Raw genomic sequence first — 27,999 nt, 5'->3', positions numbered from 1 at the left:
ATTTCGAACTTACGAATTTCCGGTGAGGTCACGAATGACACGTGTATTCAAGATGGCGGCCGCGATGGTGAGTTGAAACGACAATTCTATGTTTTGAAAAATAATACTCGTCTGTGTTGATTCGGGTGCATTGTGTTTTAGAACAACTACAACACGTAGTTGTTTTTTACGTGTTAAATATGTGTTGCTCTTAGAATCAGCCGCGGGACGTAGCTAGCTGTTTAGCAAGCTAGATAGTTAGCTAGTTAGCTTCTTATTCCTATAGATTAGCCAGCTAAACCAGATAGCAGTCATTTGATTTGTAAAGTGAATCTAGGCAGGATGTCTTTCCGATCTGACAAACAATTATGAAATGGTTTCTGGAAACGACACACTGTTTTCAGGTCGCTGTAACGTAACTCTTGTCATTTCTAGAATAACTCAAATAATGGTAGATTTGCTTGTCACTTAGCTCACGTAATGGAATGCAGTTTGAGACTTAACACTTCCTGACAATCTTTTGCTCTTAGTCTGCGTTTTGATTCCACTCACCAGTTTAAGATGGTTTGGGAGTTAAGACAGACTGAATAAAAAAAATCCCCGTTGGACCTTCAGTGACGAGAGATTCAGGATTCAAGAGCTTTACAATCCAAGAAGTTTTTTTGTATAATAAAATTCATAGTTTGCACCATCCCACAAATGCTGCAGTAGATTAAAAAACAACAATAATAGTCATAATTAGTCATAGATAACCTTGTACACAGATACTGTAGAAACTTTTTTGAAGTGTTTGTATAGAATTGTGCAAAAAGAAAATAACAATATGCCATTATAATATGAAATATAAAAACTATTCAACTATTGTTAATATTTAATTTTATATATATATATATATATATATATATATATATATATATATAATTAGCATACTTAATCTTGGTGAGTTGCCATTAGTCTAATATTGGCAGCTTAAGACATTAGGCACCACACATTAATTCAGAAGAACTTTCGCTAAACCTTGACTCATGGTCACAACTGTCTTTACCTTTCATAATTTTCCTGCTCTGTAAGAATATTCTCTGGCTTTTTTTTTTTTTTTTTTTTTTTTTTTTTTAATTTTTTTTAAACAACACTTTTACATAATAGCTTTATTTGACCCAAATTAATGATTGGTTTCCAGCAGATTCTTTTGCAGGTATAGAAATCTATAGAATTAATACTCACTTCCAGACCTGGAAAAGTACTGAAATTCCAGATACCTGACTGAATATTCCATATAGACTCAAGACACAAGGTTAGAAAGCTGTCATCTTGACATTTTCCTTTATTGTCTGCACTCATCTGTCACATGCAGTCAATGACCTTTAAAAAAACATTAAAACTAAAGTCTGACAATTGTAAGAAATCAATCTAAAAAGACTTGAAAAGCTCTGGAACATTTCTCCAAAGGAATCCTTTTAGCAATGAAGCGTTCTAAGTTGAATCTGCCTTTGTATGAATGTTTTATGTCACTACTTTGTCAGTTTGGAGTTAATCGGTGCTAAAATGATAGGCTAATCTTGGCATGTGTTGCTCAGTGTTGAAAGCCCTGCTATGATTTACATTAGGTGTTTTGTTTTTTGTTTTCTCTTTTTTTTTTCCTCACACCATTGAATAAAGCAATGCTTATGAATCAGTTTCAGTTTGGGTGTGGCTTTGTGTTTGTTTTGCAGGAGTCGTGGGTCGTGCTGCTGCTCCTGTCTCTACTGCCCTTGGTCCAACCATTCTATGTTCCTGGTGTCGCACCAATCGATTTCCATCAGAATGACCCCGTTGAGATCAAGGTGTGCACGGCTGCCTGTTCAGCTTTGCAAAAGGAACTATGCTACAGATTGTGTTAGGCAATAAGACTACAGATCTTTTTACTTCTTAACTGGGCTGCATGGTATTGTTTGTTAACCACTGTGTCAATATTAGTCTTGCAATCTTTGTGTTGATGATTTGTACAGAAGGTTTCGCTGTCTAAATGAACAGTGTCCGAAAAGCTAATAACTAATGTGAGCATCTTGGTTCTTTGCATCTCTTGACAAACAGAAATAACCATGCAAGAGCCTGGGAAAGCCTTTCACATGGGCACAATTTGACATTTTCTACTATATATAGGTCTGAAAGCTACAGGTTCTTCTGAACTGAAATATGTTTCTCTATTGCATGTATCTCAACCAGAAGTAAAGTTGTAGCATTAACATTTGGGGTAACCCACAAAGTTGAGAAGGGAAAAAATTAAATGCATTTAAAGATTTCATTCCAATTTTGCTGAAAGATTCCATGTCTACCTCTACATTTCTAACCTGATATACCTATGGGGTAAACATTTCTGCCAAATTTGGAAGAATTATAAGTTTACATTGGGAAATTATTTATCCCTTTGATCATCAGCATCATCCACATCAGACTCTCACTTGAGGTAAAAGTCACTCTTAGCATTTATACACGAGCCTCATCTCTTCACTCGACTGATCTCTGTCCTAAATTGGAGGTAAAATAATCACTGATTAATTCAGTCAGCTCTGTTCTGTTGGCTAAATTTCTTTCTATTAGGTCAATTAAACATTTTAAAACATTGTCTGCTGCTGACTGTACAGAGCGTGCAAGCGCTTTTCTCTAACAATTTGACAACACAGGTGCATTGTGGACATTTTGACACCCGATATCTCGTTGTGAACTGAATTGTTTAGGCTCGTGTCTGTTTCACTATTACATGTACCCGACAACTTAATCAGAGCATGAAGTTTATTGTGTAAAAAAAACACACACAGTTAGAAAGTTAGATATTTTAAGGAAGACTGATTGCATTTACTGTTGTTTGTTAAACTGGCTTCTTACCCAGCGTGATTTTCCCAGGAAAACACCCAAAGCAAAGATAGAAATAAAACGCTTAAATAAAAACATTTTTACGTCATTTTTCAAATGTTGTCATTAATGTACATTAATGGCAGTAAACCAGAATTTTGGTGAAGACCCGTTTTTTTGTTTGTTTTTTTGTCATGTTTGGGTGTTTCCCAGAATTCAGCCCTGCGACAGTGATGTGATGTGTTTTCCCAGCCCACTTCACGATTTTGGGAAAAATAATTATATTTACATCATATCAGCAGTTCAGCAAGTCATATAACATTGCCTAGTATGTTGTCTATATCGTGCAGCCCTACGTTCAAAGAATCTTTTTCTCAGTACAAGAATTTTAAAGGTTTTTGTACTGTAGATATTTATTGTGGCTGCTCGATAGATGTGAACCTGCATGTACTGGAATTAATCATGTACAGTTGTTTTGTCATGTATAGGCAGTAAAGCTCACCAGTTCCAGGACTCAGCTACCCTATGAGTACTACTCACTTCCCTTCTGTCGACCCATGAGCATTGTATACAAGGCAGAGAACCTGGGTAAGTTATGGGCGGTTGGATGAAATGTGTCAGTGTAAGAAACTAACACACTCCCCAGTTGGATCGCCGCTAATGAATTTTATTTTTTTGCTCCTCTTGTTGTGATGTTGATGACTGTGATCAGGTGAGGTTCTACGAGGCGATCGTATCGTGAACACACCATACCAGGTGCAGATGAACCAGGACAAGAAGTGTGAACTGGTGTGTGCGAAACCAGGGCAGCCCGCTAAACTCAGCGTGGCCGAGAGCAAGCTGATTGCTGAGCGCATCCAAGAGGAGTACTATGTTCACCTGTAAGTTACTCTATCATTTAGTCACCTCTCCCGCTGATAGTTTTACCCACTAATCAATAGGTTTTAACTGATCTGAGAAGATCATAACATTTTCTATACCTTAAAGGTGCAATGGTCAATATGTTTCTTTTCTGACTAGTACAAATGATGTGGGAAAACTGTTTAGAAATGATAAAAATAGTCATTTAAACCACTGCCTCAGAACAAGTGTATTATGTGACAGCTTGGAAACCTGCCTTCTGGTCTGGAATGTTTGTTTGTATTTGGATTGGCCTCTTCATTCGTTTTATAGAAACGCCCCAACACCCTCTTCAAATCCTCATAAATCATTATGAGGATTAGTTTCATGTTTATAGAGTTATAACTTGGCTTTCCAGCAGTTGAATGTCTGTGTGTGTTTGAAAGTGATGCCATGACAGTCCTTGCTAATGGTAACTTTACTTAGAATGCTAGTTGAACCACCAAGTTTTTTGGGCAGAGCTTAGTGTGCATGGGTGGAAATGAGGGCAGGCTCAATGAGTTCAAACAAACGTTAAAATCTTATTTGGCTCCACCCAGTTAACTCTTAGTGATGTGTTTTGCACAAATCTTACCTTAATAAAAGCATGAACTGATTATTTTATAAGTTGTTTAAGCATGATGGGGCTTGCTGTTAAAGGAAACTGAATCAGTGACAATATTGGGTGAGGAACTCACTTGCAGAACTGGAAAATAGAAAAAATGTACAAAGTGGAGTGGGATATTTTCCAATAAAATCGCACCTTTTAAGCATTTCATTCCTCTTATACTGCAGCATTTTGCCAACAATAGCAATTTTTAGTTTATCAGTGAACAACAGTAAATACTTTTTAATTGTTTATATTGCATTTAAAGTTGTTGTTTTTCCCCACATTCTTGATGTTAATATTCCAAAAACATGCACATTTTTTGTTAGAGAATCCAGAAAAACCTTCTGCCCAATCAGGTTTAATAACTCATCAGGACTATGGTATAAAATTATATAGAAGCTATCTTACAAAGTTATACGAATCTGGTCCTAGGTTTATTGTAGTTCCTGTTTTTAAAGGTGCAACCCCAGCCAATTTCATGAATGAAAAATGTAGCAAATACATCATCTTGCACTGCATTTTTCTCTAACGTTTGATCATTTCTAACATTTTACATAAAAGTAATGTTCCCTTACTAGCATATTGTACAATTAAGTTGTGGTTTAGCCTTAGGCATGGGTGACCCCGTGACATCAGCTGGTACTGGGGGCATGTGTAGGTTTAGAGATCAGGTAATGTTTTGCGTTTATCCCAGAAGTATATGCCCAAAGTATCATACGGACCCAGAAGTAGTATGCTTCAGTATAGAGTGTCAGGTAAAACTCCTTCAAACACATTTAACAGAAAACAATGTCTCCTACTATGGAGCAAAGATGAATCCTTCCTAAAATGGAGGCCTAATCTTTCATTTATTTAATATTGTAGTTCACACTATGCCTGAATCACAGCCTTCATTCATTCATTCATTGAGCATTAATTACTGTACTCTCTCATTCTCTTTACTAGTGAGTAAATGTATCATGCAAATTATACGTACTGGACAGAGTATTTTAAACATGCATTGCCAGTGTATAAGATGAAATATTAGCTTGACGAAAAAAGCTTAGTGTATGCAAAACCGTTTTTCTGCTCACTGGGTTTAAAAGGAGCATTTATTAAAGCACCTATTATAATGCTTCAGTGAGCTTTAAACTAGTCTTTTGTTTCAGCGCACCATCATCTCACATTTCAACACATATAGAGCGAAAGCAAAGGAGCAAGAGAGCGCACAGCCAATGACTGCTATTAAGTTTTGTTGCACGCACAAACACAACAGGATTCATAATGTTATGATCAGCTGTCAAAAGTTTAGTTCAATTTAAGCATTGAAGTATAGCTTCTCATGGCAAATAAGTAACATGTAATGTCTTTCTCTGGGTGACCCCATTACCATCTGCCAGTGATTGTCAAGCTGGCCGGTAATGTGTATAGTGTTATAACAGAAAAAAATCACTCGATTTGCTCAGTGTCTTGCTGCATGAAGGTTGCTGTTTCCATAGATTTGAGTTGCCATTTTAAATTATTTAGGTTAACCTATTTGTGATGGATCAGCGTAGTCAGCGCAAGACAAAGCTGGAATATTAGCTAGTTATCTACTGCTGACTAGCCAGCAAAAATATGCACTGTTTAGGGATCCTTGTGTAGAATTTTTAATGTAAAAACAATGCAACTGAAATTTCAACCTAAATTTTTATTATATTGCTTAAGAGCATGAAAATATGGTAATGAAACTGCATTAATGCCTATTAAGTCTTACAGTAGTGTAGGGCAGGCAATGCAGCATCTTTCAGGAAACTGGAATAGTAACTTTTCTAGATTACTGGACTGTCCAATGTTATTACAAAACACTAGTAGGATACATTGTGCCTTCCAGCTGTCTTCTCTTTTTTGGTGGGAAAAACATAAAAAAAAATAAGCTGAAAAACAGCCTGAGAACAGGATATTACAGTGTATATTTCATATTAGAAATAGTCAAAAAGCTAATATGATAATGGAGTCCAAGAATTTTATTTCATGACATTTGTTGTCCAATTTTTTTTTTTTTTTAAATGGAATTTGTTAACTATTGCTAGCATTTTATTTGTTTTACATTATGTTAATTGCAATACCTCTGACCAGTTGATGTGTATTAACAGAATTGCAGACAATCTTCCAGTGGCCACTAGGCTGGAGTTTTACCCAAACAGAGAGGGAGGGACAGATGAGGAACAGAAGAAGGACATAGTAAAAGATGTCCAATTTGAACATGGCTACAGATTGGGCTTCACTGACAGTAACAAAGTAAGTGCACTTACTGGCTCTGTCAGTTAATCTTATTTATGTGGTGGTCTGGAAAAACTTGTTGGATGTTATTATGGCAGAATTCTGGCCAGAAATCAGGTTTTGGCCAAATTTTTTTATTAATAACATATTGCACATACACTTCCCTCTGAAACTACTGGGAAGACAGGGCCAATTCATTTGGTTTGTGCTATACACCAAAGACTGATGTCTATGAATTTGAGATCAAAAGATGGATATGAGATGAGAGTATGGAATATACTCTCGTCTATATATGTATATAGTATATACATCTAGATGTGTTAAACAACATAAAACATAGAATCTTTTGTAGTAGACCACACTATTGCTGAGACTCAAGCTTGTGACTCACTGACATCACCAAATTGTTGGTTTCTTCTTTTGTGATGCTTTTCTAGGCTTTTACTGCAGCCTTTTATTTGTTGTTTGTTTGGTGGGTTTCTGCCTTCAGTTTCCTCTTCAAGAGGTGAAATGCATGCTCAATTGGGTTAAGGTCTGGTGATTGACTTGACCAGTCTAAAACCTTCTGCTTTGTCCCCCTGATAAAGTCCTTTGTTGAGTTGGCAGTGTGTTGGATCATTGTCTTACTGCGTGATAAAATTCCTCTTGATTAATTTGGATGCATTTCTCTGTAAATTGGCAGACAAAATGTTCCTGTAAACTTCTGAATTCTTTCTGCTGCTACCATCATCAATAAAGATTAGTGAGCCTGTTCCAGAAGCAGCCATGCAAGCCCAAGCCATGACTACCTCCACCATGTTTGACATATGAGCTTGTATGTTTTATATCACGAGCAGATCCTTTCTTTTTCCACACTTTGGCCTTTCCATCACTTTGGTAGAGGTTTCCAGAACTTTTGTGGCTGTATTTCTTTGCGAAATCCAATCTGGTCATCTGATGCTTAATGCTCATGAGTGGTTTGCATCTTTTGGTATGGCCTCTACATTTCTGCTCTCGAAGTCTTCTGCAAACAGTGGATTGTGGTACTTTCACCTCTGCCGTGTGGAAGTTGTTGGTGATGTTGTTGGTGATGTCACTGACTGTTGTTTTGGGGGTTTTCTTCACAGCTGTGACAATGTTTGTCATCAGCTGTTATTGGTTTCCTTGTCCGACCCAGTCAGTGTCTGTTGCTCAGTACACCAGTGGTTTCTTTCTTTTTCAAGACATTCCAAATTGCTCTGTTGGCTATGCCCAATGTTTGTGCAGTGCCTCTGATTGATTTTTTCCTTCTTTTCTTAGCTTCAAAATGGCTTGCTTTTCTCCCATAGACAGCTCTCTGAGCTTCATGTTGGCTTAAGCCCAAAGTATACTTAGTTGTTTTTACGTGTACGCTAGCATATGTGCACAGTTGTACACATAGCCTTTCAAAGTATACTCAATTTGGCATGTGTGCGTACACAGGCAGTCAAAGCATGAGTATTACAACAACTTGCATTACCCCTCCTGGCCTACAAGAGTCACTACAGAGCAGTAAAGCAGGTCTTCTGGTGTGAAGGATGACAACGAAGAGGAATAACAACAACACGAAGAACAATGGAGGAGAAAGACCTGCTGCTTCACTTATTGTTAGTAGAGGAAGCAGAAATTTAAATGAAAAAGAAAAGATGGTCTGTGCGACCACTCAACCAGAAAAGCGCGAGGGGTGGCAATTTATTCAGTTTTTTTCATCGACTACCTTCAGAATCAACGGCCCTGGGTCATTGTTGCCACCTTGTTGAACAACAAATAGTGCAAAAGAATTAAATGTGCATGTGCGACCAGCATATAGTCTGTAAAAGTTGAAAAATCTGGGGGCGTGCATACTCTGCTGATGACTATATTTGCGTCACGCACAAAAAGTGAAGTATACTTTGGGCTTTATCCTTTTTAATAAAAAATGCAGTCTTCACAGGTGAAACTGAAGGTTAAAACCAAGAGTAGATTTTCAGAGCTGTTTATTTTTTAAATCTGAATTTTTTTTTAAATTTTAAATATTTTTTATTTTTTATCTAACACCTGAGTAAACAAGAAACACCTGTTGGTCACATGTTCTAGTATTTTTTTTTCCACCAACAGATTTTTTTATGTTCGATGTTATTTAACACATCTACCTATAAATACCAGGAAATAAAAGCTTAAATTCTACATCCTCTTCTCATATTCATTTTTTGATCTCAAACCCAAATTTCGTCAGTCTACAGCAAAAAAACCTGAATTGGCCTTGCTGTTACAATAGTTTCGGAGGGGACTTTATCCTTCAATCGTTTGGAATGTCGCTTGTGGGCTTCATCGGGAAATAATACTCAGAAAATATTGCATGTGCTTATTACAAGCAACTGACTAAACAAACAGACACTGTGTCTATTTGTGTCAAATTGCAAACATTTGTACTTTTGTAGACTAATATTGAGTACTAACACTAACCGCTTTTCGGTTATTGTTTGAATTTTAAAAACTTCTCATGTAAGCTTCAGTTTACTGAAATGTCTGTTTTGCATACAAGTCATCTAGAATTCTAGATTATTAAATACTTTTGTACTTAACTCTAACCTGTAGTATTCAATTTGAGACACGGCTCATGACAGCAGTCATGATGACAGTGGAGACAAACATCGCTTCTCAATGTGTTTAGTGATTTCAATTGCTGTGAATGGAATCACTAAACATTTTACAGTCTGACATGAAATCCAGATGGACAGGGATTTTTATTGTTACATGCTCTGTACAGATGACTGAGGACAAAGTTCTAACATGTTTAAATATGGTAAACTTTACTGAATAAACAGTTATTTTCTCCACCTATGTAAGAGCAAACAGTGATTAGTCAAGCATCAAGTGATGTGTTTAAATACCACAAGTGTGTAAACTACCTCAGGTGATGATAGATACCGATGTCAACTATGCTGACATCTTTGGTGTCACAAATGCTGTTTTTCTATAAATAGATGACTGTTTGTTCGGTGGGACTTGTGAATAGCCTGTCTGTCTATAGCCTATGAATGAAGGCAGATATAAAAATGGACATAATTTTAATGGTCATTAATATAGGTTGTGTATATTATTTAATATATATCGTTAAAATCAAATCGATTAATAGTAGTTGCTTTTAGACAATTAGTATGTTGGTGTCTTTAATCTTTAAATGCAAGTTTCTCCCTTTTCATTGCTGGAGGTAACCCAAATTCATAATGCTATAACTTTACATCTGTTTGAAATACAGTAGAAAAGAGAAACGGCTTTCAGTTTGGGAAATCCTGCATTTTCCAATGCTTCATGTATTTGAACATTAAAAAAAATACACAGGACAAAATACAGGATTTTTACATCTTGTAGACTCTGGGTGGGATCTCCAAATATTTAGTGACTATGTACTATGTATAGTATCATGCTCTGCCCTTATGTGTTCAATCAGTAGAGCTGGTTTGAAAAGTATTTGCCTGTGAAAAAGTGCTAGTAAAGTGAATTTATTAAGTGTTTGTCACTTTATTATGGCAAATGTGCTGCTTTCCATTAAAGTGCACCTATTATGCTATATAAACATGCCTAATTTTGTTTGAGGTCTCATACAATAGGTTTACATGCATCTAAGGTCAAAAAACACTTGAATTTTCTCATAATTAACATTGCAGCATCACCTCTTTTTCTCAGTATCACAAATGACATGCTCAAGAAGCCGTTCACTCTAAACTCCTCCTTTCAGAGAGCCTACTCTGCTTTGATTGGTCAGATGTCCCAGTCTGTTGTGATTGGTCTACTGCTTACAACGGGTGTCGGAATGGAAATGCCTATTACCACAGTAATAAAGTCGTCAGTTTTACCTCATCAATTTGAGCCAGAGTCTGATAGTGATGCATCGGAAGATCAGCTTGAACCACCATCGCAAGTACGACGAGGACAGGACGTTTCACAGTGGTCAGTTTATATATTGTTTGGCAATAACGTGAGTTAGCCGGTTAGCAGCGGCTGTACATGTATACACAAAACTACGCATTTGGAACACTCGGTAGAAAATATACACACAAATAATTAATCATAATTACAGCTTGTGGTCCAGAGGTGCAAGATGGTCCAGATAAAGTGGGTTCGGCCCCATCTTTAATGAATAATCATTTCGCAAATCCCGTGTTGACTTCAGCTTGATTTGAGAAGTAGTCTCAAATCGCTCTGGAATTACTGACGACTTGTTTCAGGTATTCAGAATCTGTTTTTTCTTTTGGGAGTCAATAGCTCCATTTGTCTTGCACTTTTGATCTTTGAAACTTTGCAGACTTTTTACATTCACAAACAGCTATATAATGCACTACATGAATGGTAATATCTGAAACAGCATAATAGGTGCACTTTAAGGCCAAAAATCACGACATTTGCAGAACATAAACCTGTTTGACCTGTGTATGCTGTTTCGCCTGTGTACGTTTCTAGTTAAACCATGATTCTGAGAAACAATATGTAGAAGGTTTAGGCCTCATATAAGTTTCCTAACACAGAGGGCCTTTAGTAAGAGCTGATGATATGATTTCGGAATTGGGAACAACAAAGCTATACCATTTTATAATGATTGGTAAATCCCAGGATTAGATCTTTAAGTGCTACAGTCATGATGGAGTACTAGGGTATTGGTGTGTTGTGGTATCCCTGTGGCCTTGTAACATTTAGTAAATTAACATGTTTTCTGGTTCATGCAGTACTATTTGCACAACCACCTGTCCTTCATTCTGTACTACCACAAAGAGAAGGTGGAGGAGGAAGAGGAGCATAATTACCGTGTTGTACGCTTCGAGGTGGTGCCACAGAGCGTCAAGCTAGAAGGTAATGCCTTCACTCAAACAGGCTAACAAATAACAGTCAAATGAGCTGCTTTCACCATCCTGGAGGAATATGAGGCATAATAAAACTTAATGGTGGGTTGTGTACTGGCAGAATTTTGTCAAACAGTATAAATTTCCAAATACCATGTCCATGGGTAAGTGAAACTGCACACGCCTCTATTGTCCCTAAAACTGTTGTGCATAACAGGGTGTCAGAGTTTGTGATAGCGTATTTTAAGACTGTTTTGTGTTCTCTCACAAACAAAAGCCTCACAACCCTCTAGCCAATCAGAATTGAGTATTCAGACAGACCATGGTATAAAGTCATATATTCTTGTGATGATGGTTGAGAATTTAAGATAGAATATTCTCTTATAAAACAGCGAAGTGAAGGGCAAGAGGTGATGAAATTGCTGGTTGCTAACACACATAATTGATACCTTTTAAAACAAGTGTGCATGAATGTACTTTCATTTTCCTTTATTCTCTCTCCCTCCCTCTCTTGTGTGTGCACTCTTTCTCTCAGACTGACAAATGAGTAAAATCTAAGGGCCTGTTCACACCGGGATGTTTTTCGCAGCGTGTTAAACAGTCTGTTTTTTGCCACATTTTTTTTGTGTTCACACAAAACGCGGGAAACGCACTGAATGAAAGTGCACGTTCACTCCTTGACTGTAGATGGCGCTTATTGAAAAGCATAAATACCCAAGGTGATGCAGCACAACTTTCCATTTCTGACACCTGCTTATCACTGAGAAGAAGAAGAGAGCCAGTATTTACGTCTTTAAGCCGTCCACACACTTTGCGAACTGGCTAAAGCACATATGCACTTTTGTGAAATGTAACGTATTTGGTGATTTGGCCACTGCAACAAATAGTACTTTAAAGCTAAATCCTTAAAGTTCTCATTTTAAACAGTATACGCTTTTTAAACAAGCAATGATTTCAATTATATCAAAGTCGCAGCAATAGCATTCATGTACTTAAGGGAAGACCAAGATTATTTTATTATTTTAATAAATTTGTTTTTTGAGGGGGTGGGTATAGGGCATCTATTGTTGTGCCCAAAAATGTTAATGTTCCTGCAAATTGATGAAGTGTTGACTATGAATTGTCTTTGTGTGTGTGTGTGTGTGTGTGTGTGTGTGTGTGTGTGTGTGTGTGTGTGTGTGTGTGGTCAATATGATAATGTAACGACGCAATAATGGAACACTTAGCTATTTGAATAAGAGGTCAAGAATACTTGTATGCAAATATATGCCAGGTACAAAATAAATACAATGGACTATCAATCCATAGCAGGGATGAGACAAAGAATCAAACAATGCTATTTAGTGTAGAAAACAACACTGAAAGAATTAAATGGATCATTTAGAATATATGCTTGCATTTCATTCAAAAAATAGTCACAACATAATAAATACAATTACAGTATCTCACAAAAGTGAGTACACCCCTCACATATCTGTAAATATTTGATTATATCTTTTCATGTGACAACACTGAAGAAATGACACTTTGCTACAATGTAAAGTAGTGAGTGTACAGCTTGTGTAACAGTGTAAATTTGCTGTCCCCTCAAAATAACTCCACACACAGCCATTAATGTCTAAACTGCTGGCAACAAAAGTGAGTACACCCCTAAGTGAAAATGTCAAAACTGGGCCCAAAGTGTCAATATTTTGTGTGGCCACCATTATTTTCCAGCACTGCCTTAACCCTCTTGGGCATGGAGTTCACCAGAGCTTCACAGGTTGCCACTGGAGTCCTCTTCCACTCCTCCATGACGACATCACAGAGCTGGTGGATGTTAGAGACCTTGTGCTCCTCCACCTTCCGTTTGAGGATGCCCCACAGATGCGTAATAGGGTTACCTTCACCCTCAGCTTCTTTAGCAAGGCAGTGGTCGTCTTGGAGGTGTGTTTGGGGTCGTTATCACGCTGGAATACTGCCCTGAGGCCCAGTCTCTGAAGGGAGGGGATCATGCTCTGCTTAGTATGTCACATGTTGGCGTACATGTTGGCATTCATGGTTACCTCAATGAACTGTAGCTCCTCAGTGCCGGCAGCACTCATGCAGCCCCAGACCATGACACTCCCACCACCATGCTTGACTGTAGGCAAAATACAACTTGTCTTTGTACTCCTCACCTGGTTCCCGCCACACACGCTTGACAGCATCTGAACCAAATAAGTTTATCTTGGTCTCGTCAGACCACAGGACATGGTTCCTGTAATCCATGTCCTTAGTCTGCTTGTCTTCAGCAAACTGTTTGCGCGCTTTCTTGTGCATCATCTTTAGAAGAGGCTTCCTTCTGGGACGACAGCTATGCAGACCAATTTTCTGCAGTGTGCTGCGTATGGTCTGAGCACTGACAGGCTGACCCCCCCCACCCCTTCAACCTCTGCAGCAATGCTGGCAGCACTCATACGTCTATTTAAAAAAGACAATCTCTGGATATGACGCTAAGCACGTGCACTCAACTTCTTTGGTCGACCATGGTGAGGCCTGTTCTGAGTGGAACCTGTCCTATTTAAACCGCTGTATGGTCTTGGCCACCGTGCTGCAGCTCAGTGTCAGGGTCTTGGCAATCTTCTTATAGCCTAGGCCATCTTTATGTAGAGCAACAATTCTTTTTTCTCAGATCCTCAGAGAGTTCTTTGCCATGAGGTACCATGTTGAACTTCCAGTGACCAGTATGAGGGAGTGTGGGAGCGATGACACCAAATTTAACACCCCTGCTCCCCATTAACACCTGAGACCTTGTAACACTAACAAGTCACATGACACGGGGAGGTAAAATGGCTAATTGGGCCCATTTTGGACATTTTCACTTAGGGGTGTACTCACTTTTGTTGCCAGCGGTTTAGACATTAATAGCTGTGTGTTGAGTTATTTTGAGGGGACAGCAAATTTACACTGTTATACAAGCTGTACACTCACTACTTTACATTGTAGCAAAGTGTCATTTCTTCAGTGTTGTCACATGAAAAGTTATAATCAAATATTTACAGATATGTGAGGGGTGTACTCACTTTTGTGAGATACTGTATATAGTATTCAGTGTGTAATTTTGAATCTGGTGCTTTCAAAGGATACCTTGTTTGTGTGTAGGCAGAAGGATTTATTAACAGTGAGCATTTTATTTCAGGTATATCACTTATGCACTCTCACTAAAATTTTGGGTGCTGGCATCTTCATCTTCTTTTTCGGCGGCTTCTTCGTCAGTAAGACAGTTTTGTGCTTGAGCGCCATCAAGTCGTACTTTTATGTAACTTCAGCGGCTCCGGGCATGTGAACAACAGCGCAAATTTCACTGGTTGGACGCGGCGCATCAAAAAAAAAAAAACCTAATCCCTCGACGTTGTAAAAATGTGACACTTTGACGCCACAGGTTTTACGCCTAGGTGTGAACACTCTCATTGACAGCCACTGGGGCGTTAAACAGACCGTTTTTCGTGCTGCGAAAATCGTCCCGGTGTGAACAGGTTTAAAATGCAAATTTCTCTTAGACCTGAAAGCTGAATCGAATGGTGCATGCACGCTACCAGAGGCGAGTGGTTCTGCTCCTCAAGAGATTGATCCGACCAAAGAGAACAGTGTGCTCTTCACCTACTCTGTACACTGGGAGGTGAGACATCAGTCACCTTTTCCGGAGAATGTCCATATATCCTATAAATTCCTAATGTCTTTGTGTCTCCTCTGCCGGTGTGTAGGAGAGTCAGGTGAAGTGGGCGTCTCGCTGGGACACATACCTCAATATGAGTGATGTACAGATTCACTGGTTCTCCATAGTCAACTCGGTGGTGGTTGTATTCTTCTTGTCAGGTACAAATAATTTAGTTTGTGTAAAACTGGAACTCCCTAGAAGATGATGTGTACAGAAATTGGTTTTCAGATTTCATTAACGCATGATTTAATATGCATTGCAAACATTGTGTTATTTTATATTATTGTTGTTGTTGTTGTTGTTGTTATTATTATTATTATTATTATTATTATTATTATTATTATTATTATTATTATTATTTTGTAGCATAGTTGTATAGAATCCATGTCTTCATGAAGATCCATGGTGGGGTGTATATATATATATAGAAATATAATTGAAACATATAAATACCTCTATAATATATAATTACATAACACTTATTTCATGTCTCCTCCAAACAGTATGTTTTCTTGAGTATCAAGGCAGGAACATTCATGAATTATGTGCGGCACAAAACAAACACAGTTCATTCATCCTTATCTTCCATATCACAGTCCCTGCCGGATTTCACAATTTTGCAGAAATTCACGCAAAATCGAGCGAACTCTGAGGGGGAGCTTGCAATTTTTCAGTATTACCTCAGATTTTCTGCAGATTTGGGCCAATACACATCATGTGATGTCATCACAACATGCATTCAGCCAAAGCCCTCTTTGAGTCACGTGCGTCGACCATGAGAACAGCTAAAAGGTGTCATTTATCAACAAACATCACTGTGAAAGATTGCAATTTCACCAATTCAAGTAATTTTCTGCCAAAAAAAAAGAAAACAAAAAACCTCCAAGTTGCATCGCAAGTATTTTTGCTGGGAGCAATCAAAAAAATAAACTCTGTGAAATCCTGTGTGGACTGATATCATGATCCTCTGTTCCTAACTATATGAAATTATATTTTTTCATCCTGCCCAACTGTCCGTCTCTCTCCCCTTCAAACTCTTCTTTCTCTTTCTTGCCTTTTGTTTTTTAACGATCAACAAAAATAAGAGTGGCAGACTGTCAGTGCAATAAAAAAATTCAAGAGAAAGCCCAGTAAAAAAGCACAGTAAAAACCCATAGTGGCTTGAGAATCTGCATAAATGACAGCTAAACAGTTTACAAACATTCCATATCTCTCTATATCTCTTTCTATTGACCAAGTTTCTATTTGTACAAAACATGTCGGCTAACATAACTGTCAATACTTGGCAAGCTATGATAGTGAAAATAAATGAAGATGAATAAGGGTGTTCAAAATAGTTAACTTGGATCATTTCAGGTACATGAAAGCGTTATCCATATCAAAGTTTCTACTGTCACATCTGTTAAAGTAACTGTTCGCATCTGTTAAAGTAACTGTTCGCATCTGTTAAAGTAATTGTTTTCAGCTCCATTGAGACCTGAGGTGGTCTGTTAGTTCCTGTGAGGATGCGCGTTGATAGAGAAGCGTTCCCATTGGCTGCAGCCTGTAGGTATTCTTGCCAATCACAATAGTCAACAATATCCCCGCTGTGCTTATGTGCGGAACTCGCTTTCGGGGGGAAAAAGTCTATAATATTTTGTCTCCCCTTTTTTGTTGACAACAATAAAGAGAGATTTTGATGAAGTTTTTATTTTTTAAACTACATTTTAGGCTTGTCTTTTTTTCATCAGCAATATTGCATGTTGATATAGTCACAGTTAATGTTAAATATAGTCACAGTTAAAGTGTTTAATGAGGTTGGTGTCGTCTCATCATTGTCTCGTCTTAGGCATGGTGGGGGGGAGGCCGTCAGTGAAATTAACACATACTCCAATGCTTTTTCAACCTTTCTGTCCATGGGCAATAATATTTTTCTGTACTTTGCAGCATATCCACAGATACTACTTACAGAAAGGCTAGTGATAAAAATACATAATGTTCTTGAATGCCACTAGTCTAGATTTTCTTGTTACAGCAGCTCATTAGGAACTGCGTTTACATGTTTGCAGGTATCCTGAGTATGATAATCATCAGGACCTTGAGGAAAGACATAGCGAACTACAACAGAGAGGACGACATCGTAAGAGCATCACGTCTGCCTTTGTGCTTGCCTTAAAGTATTCTTCTCGGTTTGCATTTACTAACGCTGTTTAATGTCACTCTCTATCAGGAGGACACCATGGAAGAATCTGGCTGGAAGAACGTTCACGGAGATGTTTTCCGCCCGCCTCGGTATCCCATGATTCTTAGTTCTCTGCTAGGCTCTGGGATTCAGCTCTTTTGTATGATCCTCATTGTTATCTGTGAGTAGGACATCCATGCAAAGCATCATTAGACTACCAGTGAGAAAAAACACTAATGACCAATGGTGTTTTTGTGTGTGTGTGTTTGTGTGATAGTCGTGGCCATGCTAGGCATGTTGTCTCCATCTAGTCGAGGGGCTCTGATGACCACTGCCTGCTTCCTCTTTATGTTTATGGGGTAAGATGAGCTCATGTTTGTAACTATGTATGTGTGTGTGATTGCTGTATGCTTGTGTATGTACACATGCCTGTGCGTGAAGCATGCTTTTGGGATTTCATATCAGTCCCTAGCTCTTTTAATATGTCTGTGGGTGTTTGTCGTTGTTTTTTTTTTGGTAATCGTTTCTCCAGTGTGTTTGGAGGTTACTTTGCTGGCCGACTGTATCGCACTCTGAAAGGTCACAGATGGAAGAAAGGAGCTTTCTGTGTGAGTAATTGCCCTTTTATACAATACAGAAACCTATAGCTACAATTGACAAAAATGTATTTGCCTAAACAAATTTTACCAGTTTTATTTTACTCCTGCTGATGGTAATATTATGATGAATGTTTGAATCTTAAAACCACTATAATTCATCCCATCTCAGGGGTAGACAGATCATACATTTATTAGCTAGCCCATTGGGTAAGTGGAAACTGAAGTGTACTGCGCCATCCCAGGTTTTGGTTGCATGGAAATTTATTTGACTGGGCCAAGTGGTAGCAAATGTAATGTAATAACATGGTGAGATAGTTATGTGCATTATGTCCTTATTCTCCCCTGATTCAGCCTTGAAATAAATCACCATGTCACATCAGACATAAATACTTTGAGTCTAACTTGCATCTTTATTTTTTGTGTTATATAACAGCTTTGTGCTGCATTTTATGCTGTTTCTCTTGTGTTTCCACATCAGCTGATATACACTATATGGCCAAGAAATTGTGGATACCTGACCAATACACTCATATGATTTTTTTTATTATTATTTTTTTTTTTTTTTTTGATCTACTATTCCAGATTTATTCCCTGCTTTGCTGTTGCAACAACCTCCAGTCTATTGGGAAGGCTTTCCACTAGATTTTGGACTGTAGCTTTGGGGATTTGCCCATTCAGCCACCAGAGCACTAGTGAGATCAGACACTGATGTCGGGCGAGGAGACCTAGCATGTAGTCTGGGTTCAGATTCATCCCAAAGGTGTTCAGTGAGGTTGAGGTCAGGGGTCTGTGCAGGCCACTTGAGTTCTTCCACTCCAACCTTGAGCAAACCATGTTTTAATGGACCTCACATTGTGCACGGAGGTATTGTCATGATTGAACAGGTTTGGGCCCTTTAGTTCCAGTAAATGGAAATTGTAATGCTACAGCATACAAACACATGTTATACAATTATGTGCTTCCAACATTGTGGTTTAGGGAAGAACTGCATGAGTCTGAGTATGAGATGTCCACAAACGTTTGGCCATTTAGTCGTGTGAAAGTATTTTCTTCTGTTTTTGTGTATATATCATACTAAATGGTTTTTGATCTTCAAACGAAATACAACATAAAAAACAAAGGTAATCTGAGTAAATACACAATAGTTTTTGTTTGTTTATTTTTTTTTATTGAAGAAAAAAAAATATTATCCAATACCTATCACCAATATGAAAAACTAATTGCTCCTTTAAACTAAAAATGGCTGGTTGTGCCACTTTTAGCAGCAATAACTGCAACCAAGCACTTCCATGTGTTTTGGCAAAATTCAGATGAGCTGAATTCTTCTGGGTTAGCAGTGGTTTTTGCCTTGCCACTCTTCCATGGATGACATTTTTGCCCAGTGTCTTTCTGATGGTGGATTCATGAACAGTAACGACCTTTATTGATGTAAGAGAGGCCTCTAGGTCCGTTGATGTTGTCCTTGGCTCTTTTGTGACTTGCTGGATGAGTAGTTGCTGTGCTCTTGGAGGAATTTTGGAAGGTCAGCCACTTCTTGGAAGGTTCAGTCCTTTGCCGAGTTTTTCCATTTGGAGATAATGGCTCTCACTGTGGTTCTTTGGAGTCCAGGAGCCTTTAAAATAGCTTTGTAACCCTTCCCAGACTGATGCATTTCAATCACCATCTTCATGCATGGTGTAATGCCAACGTAAATGGCGGTGGCAGTATAGGACCATGTAACACTGTGTATTCTAATGAGTAAACAAACTAAAGTTGTGCTTCAAATTGCATACTTTTACACTATTCTAGACCATTATTGCGTACTAAAACTAACAGTTTTCCTGTTACAGTTAGTATTTGAATTTTTAAAGCCTCTTAAGCCTAGTTCACACTACACGATTTTAAGTCCGATTTGCAAGTCACGGAGCTTGCTGACATAAACCCTTTGATCGGAGGCAACTCGGCGCTCGCCAATCGGCAGTCGATCGTTCTGTGTGAACTACTCAATGACACATCAGCGACACCACAGATATTTGGCATGCTAAATATCTGGAGCTGTTAGGCGAATCCACATCCTGTGGTGTGAAAAGTGTCGTCGCTGGGAGTGATTGTGGTGACGAGCTATAGCCAATGAGAGAGCAAGACATGGGGTGAGGTCAATGTGAGGAAGGGAAACCCACGAAACCTACGGCAGAAGCATAAAGGCGAGAAGCTGTACAACTTTTTACTCGCCTCCAACTCTCTCTGTAGCACACACAGTACCTGCTACCCACGTGTGCTAATCCATTCTTTCACCCACTTTCTTTGTCTTTTCCTTTTTGGGGTTTCTTCATCACAAACAGCTTGCACCGCTTGTTTTTGTCCTACATCATCTTCAAATAAACAACTCCTGTTTCGTGCACAGTTTTTGCGTCGTATAACCGTGTCACTTCTTGCGTGTGTTTTTTTGATAAAACGTAGTTTGGACACCAGATAGAGTCATCGGATGACACAGTCGTTGTCAGATCGTGTAGTGTGTGTGTGGCCCCCTGTCACCGAGCGATCACGTAGTGTGAACACCACAACGACGTTACAACTCCCTATTACAAGAGAGCAAGTTGTGTAGTGTGAAAAAGTTGTGTAGAGGTCTGTTTTGAGTACCAGTCATCTGTTTTTTCTAGATTAGCAAATGTTTTTGTCCCGTGAGGAGGTTTGATTTGAGACGCATCTCATGACAACAGTCACACCCTTGGCAGAAAGTTTTAAAGACGAATGGACCTCGTCACTCTGTAAACATTACAGTTTGACTTGGAAACCTGCTGTACAGTGATGTTGACTCTGCCATGCCATCTAGTGGACATCGCTTTTAATCCTCCAGATTTACATAAGATATGCAGCTGTATAAAGGTATATGAACAATGCTGATTGCATAGCATGTATGAATAGTGAAAGTAAAGTACAGTAATGTGGGGGCAAAAAAAAAGTAGACCCCATGGACGTTGTTGGCTTTTTTGACATATTTGGACAAGAAAACATTTGATCCTCTTTGAAACAGTGCCTATTAATAAAGCTGATTCACTCTATCAAATGATACATAAAAGTGACATTTTTGTAGTAATTTTCTCAATTTAAGTTAACAAGAAAAAAGAGATCATTCACAAGGAAAAAGTAAGTACACCCCTACATTTATCACAGTTTCAAATTCATAAAATTAGAATCAGATGTTCAAGATTGGGTGCCAGTGATTAGAACCTGTCTATTTATACCCCTCTCATATCTAGTGTCTGGTGTTCCCTTAGCTATTGGGGTGTATAGTCTACTGATGTGTTCACCCTGCATCTTATGGGATTATATTTGACTGTAACTGGATTTTTATCAGAAAAAGGAGTGCTCAGTTTATTTTGAATGTATGTCACAATTCAGGGTCTGAATTTTGTTTATAAAAACCTAACAAGCTGTTTTTAAACCGATTTAAAAGCTGATTGAACTGATTTTTAAAAGCATGTTATGGCCTGTACTGCTTCTTGGGAAACTAGCTAATTTATTTCACGTTCTGTGTGTTTGTGCTATCTATAGACTGCGACCCTGTACCCTGCAGTAGTGTTTGGAATCTGTTTTGTGCTGAACTGTTTTATCTGGGGAGAGCACTCCTCAGGGGCTGTGAGTATATCTACAATTTGACTCTCCTCTCACACCTCATGCTGATTTACACACACATTTTTACTTTAAAATGTGATGGGGCTAGAACAGGCTGTAAGATTTCTCTCCTGTTTTAGGTCCCGTTCACCACAATGTTGGCTCTGTTGTGTATGTGGTTTGGTATCTCAATGCCACTAGTCTATTTGGGCTACTACTTTGGCTTCCGCAAACAACCCTACGACAACCCAGTACGCACCAACCAGATCCCACGCCAGGTTCCAGAACAGCGCTGGTATATGAACAAGTTTGTAGGGTAAGTTTAGCCTTTCTGTAGTAACACAGTGCGTAAAAATTGAATTGCCCAAGTTTATTGGGGGAGCTTACTTGTACTTGCTGATCAGAGCTGTTCAATGCTAACTTGAATAACATTAAACAGTTTATATTGAATTGCCAAGGGCTAAAAAGCTAGCTAGCTTGATGTTATATTGACGCTACAATCTGCTGCTTTCTATATAGGATCCTGATGGCTGGCATTCTTCCATTCGGTGCAATGTTTATTGAGCTCTTCTTCATTTTCAGTGTAAGTTTACCTTGCAAATAAGCATGGTTTCCATTGTGAATTTTGCATCTCTGTAAAAAAAAATAATAATAATAAATTGTTATTCCTCTTGGTATGTTTACACAACAGCAATTAATGGTAACAGATTGGTCCAGTGTAACACCATACCTCATAGTTAGTGCAAATTAGAGATGTTACAGTTTCACAGTTAGTCACGGTATATGCTTGAATGGTTACCTTACAGTTTTTCAAAATACCAATTAAAATGAATTTCTGCTTACCCTGTTCAAGTCCCTTATTCCAGTGGTTCTTGTCCCTTTTGTGCCTGGCTGTGATTGTCCAACAAGTCCACATCTCCCATCCTTTGGACTCGCCCTAATAGCACATTAATCCGGATAGATCTTAAAACTGCATTTTAGTTTAGTTTTAAAACGCTCTCTGTCTACACTGGTGTTTTAAAGGAAGAGTGGAGAGGCACAGAATCGAAGTTGCTTAAAGTCCAGTGTGAAGTTTTCACAGTCAGTGATGATTTGGGGTGCCATGTCATCTGCTGGTGTTGGTCCACTGTGTTTTCTCAAGTCTAGAGTCAATGCAGCGTCTTCCAGGAGATTTTAGAGCACTTCATGCATCCCACAGTGACAAAACTACTAGTAACTGGTTTGCTTACCATGCTATTATTGTGCTTGATTTGCCAGCCAACTCTCCTGACCTGAACACTATAAATAATCTATGGGGTTTTGTCAAGAGCAACCTGGGCTTCCATAACACATTAGCAGTGCCACAGGCTGATTGCCTCCATGCCACACCACATTGATGCAGTACTTGGTGCAAAAGGAGCCCCGACCAAGTATTGGGTGCATAAATTAACATACTTTTCAGAAGGTCGACATTTCTGTATTATAAATTCTTTATTCTAATATATTGAGATACTGGATTTTTTATTTCCATGGGCTGTAAGCCGTAATCAGCAAGATTAAAACAACAAAAAAAAAAGGCCTGAAATATTTCACTTTATTTGTAATGAATCTAGAATACATGAAAGTTCCACTTTTTGAATGAAAATATGGAAAATAATTTACTTTTCCACGATATTCAAAAATTTTTTAGATGCACTTGTAAATGCTGTCTCAGTGTGGACAGAAGGACAAAACCTAGACAAAAAGATGCGTTTTCAAATGTATCCGGATTAATGTGGACGTAGCGTAAATTGTACTAAAGCAGACTCCGTTTCTCAGGGGACATGTACTGCACTGTCAATCCTTTGGTTGTGTAATCTGCCACTGTTGTAAATACGTTACATTGCTACCTCTGCTGCTGACTCCTAACATGCTAATAACTTCATCATACACATTGGCACAGAAGTATGTAAAAATTACAATAAATACCGACAGTGTATAGATTTTTATGGGAAACTGTCAAAAGTATATTCATAAGAAACAACACTTAGTGGATTTGATCTTTTTGTACACTTTTTTTGTTTACTTATTTTGTATATAGTGTGTGTGTGTGTGTGTGTGTGTATATGTATATGTGTGTGTGTGTATATATATATATATATATATATATATATATATATATATATATATATATATATGTGTGTGTGTGTGTGTGTGTGTGTGTATATGTTTTACTTTAATTTTCATTTAAAGGTTTTTAAATAGTCAATGCCATAAATCTGTGATATTTTTAGCCTAGATTATCATACTGTGAAAGTCAAACCATAACACCCCTAATTTAGAGAGAATGGAGTTTCTTTGATTTGAATGGAGATAGCCCTGCATAGTTCTCACCAGACTCACCATTGGACCTTCAGTCCAATCTTCGCCACTTTGCATTACTAATATGCTATTACAGATTACTTCACACCCATACATACAACAGTGTCAATAAAATATTCGGGATGTGGACACATGAATTTGGGCCAGCTGTAATTACAACACAGTTCACTTAAAACGTGGTTCTAGTTGTGTTTGTGATGAGTATCATTATTTCTCTATAGCTACATGCTGCACAATCATAACATTATTGTATACTATGACAGCCTATAGAACGTAGAAGTGTGGTTTAAATGGATTTATTTGGACTTTATTCTTCATTTACATTCACAATTGGCACAGCACCTGAAAAACACTCTGTTTTTATGTTACACATCTCACCGAGCTGGTGTGGCTTAAAACGCATGATGAATTGGAATTGTACCTGTAATACAGGATATGTGACAAAAAATACGTTTTCAGAATGATATTCAGTGTAAATCAACCTTAAGACACATTCCGATTTGTTCTGTCTAGCTTGGTTGTGTACTGCAGTGCGAGTCTGACATTTTGTATTACAATGTTTTCTCCTCAACCAGGCTATCTGGGAGAACCAGTTTTACTATTTGTTTGGCTTCCTCTTCCTGGTCTTCATCATCTTGGTGGTGTCCTGTTCCCAGATCAGTATTGTCATGGTCTACTTCCAGCTCTGTGCAGAGGTAGGTGTGTGGGTGTGTTCGGAGTCTTTGAGTCCATTAGGTTTTTAGCTGTTCAACTAACACCTTCAGCTGTCCATTTTAGAATGTTTATTTATTTCAGACATGATACATTATTTTTGCCAGCTTTACTACCAGTGCGCACAGGGTTTTTGTTGTTGTTGTTGTTGTTGTTGTTTTGGTTGCATGTTTTGTATAAGAAACATTTAATCTGTTTGGTCCAAAATGTGCATTTGGATATCAGCATGCAGGTTTGCTGTATATAAAGTATCCAAGCAAAGAAATAATGAAATTTAAAATGTCAGCTTATCCATACAGTAGTGATGCTGCTGAGATTTGTCCATTGCCCCTCCCTGCAGGACTACCGGTGGTGGTGGCGAACATTCATAGTGTCAGGTGGTTCCGCCTTTTACGTGCTCGTCTACGCTGTTTTCTACTTCGTTAATAAGGTAATAACACTATAATGTAATCCTCTTGGACTAATTTAATATGACTAGACCTAATACAATTATTTTTCAATAGTTTTAGAAGCTGTAAAACAACCAACTAATTGTTAAAAAATAATAATAATAATAAAATACAGTAACATAACCAGATGAAGAAGTAATGCAGCTGATGTTTATATATATATATATATATATATATATATATATATATATATATATATATATATATATATATATATATGTTTTGTTAAGCAGCCAGGATTTCTAACTACAATGAATGTAATGTAATTTAACATGCACCCACAGGGAAAATTAGTCTCTCTCTCTCTCTCTCTCTCTCTCTCTCTCTCTCTGTGTGTGTTTAATGTTAATTGCTTAAACAAAACCATGTGTGTATTTACAGGGCCTCAGTTCTAAAGAAAGAGAAAATAGATTTCTAGTTCTTTTTACTGCTCTGGCCTTGTATAATGATAGAAATAGAAGTGATATTTGAGCCAAAAGATATTTTTTCATGAATTAGGTCTTTAATGAACTTCATTCTCTCTCTTTCAGCTGGACATTGTGGAATTCATTCCCTCCTTGCTGTATTTTGGCTACACAACCCTGATGGTTTTATCCTTCTGGCTCCTGACAGGAACAATCGGCTTCTACGCAGCCTACATGTTCATACGCAAAATATATGCCGCTGTCAAAATCGACTGAGCTGCAATCCTACTTCAGTTTGTTACCTTTTTTTTCTTTATTCCTTTCTTTTGTTTTACCTTCCGGTTTGGCGAACAAGCACTGAAACTAGTGAGTGTACGTTTGTGGCCGTATCATGAAGCAGGTTGTGTGCAGCTTCGCCTCCTGTGGACTGGAGGAGAAAACATACAGTTGGTTTGTGCACAAAAAAGTCAGCCAATCGCTCAGTGGCTCCTCCACTGAAACAGATTTCATTGTTATGGATTCTGGAATCGTCTTTTCTTTTTTTTTTCTTTTTTTTTTAATTATTATTTAATTCTGACTTTCTTGTTGCACACATCACATGGGCCAAAGTATGTGATATTATTATTTACTTGTCTTTTTTTGTTTGTTTTTTTGTCATTGGAATAAGGGTGAGACAGTAAAGAATGGCTAACATGATTAATAGTATATCCTTTTACAAACCATAGTCATTTTTAAAATATTCTTAATATGTCATTTGAACCAGCTCCTATGTATTTGGTTCAAACACTTGTCCGTTGTACAGGCATTTGGGTGTGTGGGTGTGTGTACAGCATGCTGGAGAAGTCTGTAGGCAGAAGGAGTGTGAGCTAATGCTAAAAACATGTGGCACTGAGAAAATGAGATTAAAAATCACAACTTTGTCATACTGGAGTTTTCCCTGTACCTTTATAATTATGGGCATGTTAACAAGCCCTGGTCAATATTAACTTACTTTTATAAAGAATCTAAACGTTTCTTTTTTTTTAAAGTAATCTTAGGCAGCTCCAGGGATATTGGCAAGTTGGGCAAATAGGTTGTGAAAAATTCTCTTTCTGGTTAATCTCACACTGGAAATATGAGAGAAATGTAACTTTTACTAGAAGTCAATTTATGTAACCATAAACATAAGCACCTGAAGTTCACTAGATGCTACTAGAATTTACTAGACTATAATCTGGATCGATGGTCCAGTGAGCCAAATTTGAGCTTTCTTTTGCAACTGCATCACAGATCCTAAACCATAATTAACAGTGGGAATTAAGAATCTCTTCTTTTTTCTTATGTTTGTTTGGGTATAGATGAAAGAAAAGGCTTTCTTCTGGCACACCTCCCAAACAGTTGTTAGTATGGAGGTGGTGAACTGTGATCCGTGGAGAATTTTATTTCTTTTTTTCTAGCCATCCTTCTCAACATGTAGGCAGGGAAAAATACACTTGTCCTCTTGTCAGGTTAGATTTTTCCTCATATTTTCATTGAGATTAAGCACAGAACTTTTGTTAAACACATCTTTTCTAATGGTGACAATAATTTTGGAGCTGTCAGGATATTCTGAAAGCACATTTCTCCATCTTCCTAATTTACATACGTGCATATCTACATCATGACTACTGGTGAATTTATTCTGGCTGTTCTGAAAAACATTGCCATGCTGCATCGCATTATGTTTTTCTTTTTCCTCTGTATTTCTGTCCAAAGAGTTCAATCTTGTATTCTTTTTTTTACAGGGCAAAAAAATCTGAAGGACCACTGTAAAACAGTGGAAGAGTGTAGAGCTTTCAGAAGCATCAGACAGTTTCCTTGTTCGTGTGTTATTGTTACAGCAGTGAAAGCAAAAAGCCATGGCAGACCAGCGGAAACACTCGACACCTAACAGAAGTGTGTGTTCAGGCTAGAGGAAGTGCAGGAAGTCCATTGGGTGCGCAGAGGTAGCAGTTTTTAAAATCCCTGTCTTATTGGTGTGTATGAGAACTACTACTTTTGTCAGTATATTGATTTTTTTCGTGTGTTTGTGATCAGTTTTAACTCGATTTGCCTTAAGGTAGTGGAAAATTTATATGTAAAAAAAAAAAAACCATAACAAACCTATGTTTAGTCCAGATTAAATTTAGACTGCTGTACTGCGTGACCTCCATTTCCTTATCTTTAGGCTGAAGTTTACCTATCACAGAGAGAACTATTGGTATAAAATATACCATTAAGTGATGAAGGAATCTAAGCAGATTTCAGTACCTCTGGAGATCCACCAGCATTAATAGTTAATGGCAATGAGGTAAAAGTAGCCATGATTATAAGCAGTGCATTTATACCAACACTATTAATTCACATCTATCTACACATTCTGTATTAATATGGAGAGCTGCTTTTAGCAGACATTTCTTAGAGATTATAATCTGTCTGAAAAAGGTTTAAAGGGTTATTACAAAAATATTTTCTACAGATGTACTTTTTCTTGCCTGTTGTTGTGCGCATTATTGCGTACGTCTACAGTGGATGTAAATACACCACTTTGTATGGTTGCATTGTGAAGCTCTGTAATGTACAGGTCTTGTTCTTGTTTTAAGTTGAAAGCATGCTTATTTTATAAAGAACCTCATATGGCCCTCCTTCCTTAAAACGAATGTCAAGTCCTAAAATGTATGAAACAATAAAAGTGCCGATAACATTG

The 27,999-nt window shown here is 37.8% G+C and overlaps 1 protein-coding gene across 1 annotated transcript; it reads left to right on the top strand.

Moving 5' to 3' along the window:
* The first annotated feature begins 8 nt into the window (after window positions 1-8).
* On the top strand, window positions 9-27,999 carry tm9sf4 (transmembrane 9 superfamily protein member 4). The gene is made up of 18 exons (XM_053643986.1): window positions 9-67; window positions 1,692-1,802; window positions 3,300-3,399; window positions 3,524-3,692; window positions 6,415-6,559; window positions 11,245-11,368; window positions 14,880-14,998; window positions 15,084-15,195; window positions 17,086-17,156; window positions 17,247-17,379; window positions 17,476-17,557; window positions 17,731-17,806; window positions 21,332-21,415; window positions 21,532-21,707; window positions 21,911-21,974; window positions 24,307-24,426; window positions 24,783-24,872; window positions 25,422-27,999. Exons 1-18 carry the CDS (start codon window positions 35-37, stop codon window positions 25,569-25,571), a joined length of 1,959 nt encoding a protein of 652 aa, XP_053499961.1. The 5' UTR covers window positions 9-34; the 3' UTR covers window positions 25,572-27,999.

The sequence above is a fragment of the Ictalurus furcatus genome, chromosome 15 (genome assembly GCF_023375685.1).
Source record: "Ictalurus furcatus strain D&B chromosome 15, Billie_1.0, whole genome shotgun sequence".
Lineage (NCBI taxonomy): Eukaryota > Metazoa > Chordata > Actinopteri > Siluriformes > Ictaluridae > Ictalurus > Ictalurus furcatus.
This window is presented reverse-complemented; position numbering and strand designations above follow the sequence as displayed.

Bases quoted from the DNA above. Each gene is read 5' to 3' on its own strand.
- tm9sf4 (XM_053643986.1), top strand. From the start codon at position 35: ATGACACGTGTATTCAAGATGGCGGCCGCGATG. The intron at 68-1,691 runs GTGAGTTGAAAC...TTTGTTTTGCAG, and splicing joins TCAAGATGGCGGCCGCGATG to GAGTCGTGGGTCGTGCTGCT. The intron at 21,975-24,306 runs GTAAGTTTACCT...CTCCTCAACCAG, and splicing joins AGCTCTTCTTCATTTTCAGT to GCTATCTGGGAGAACCAGTT.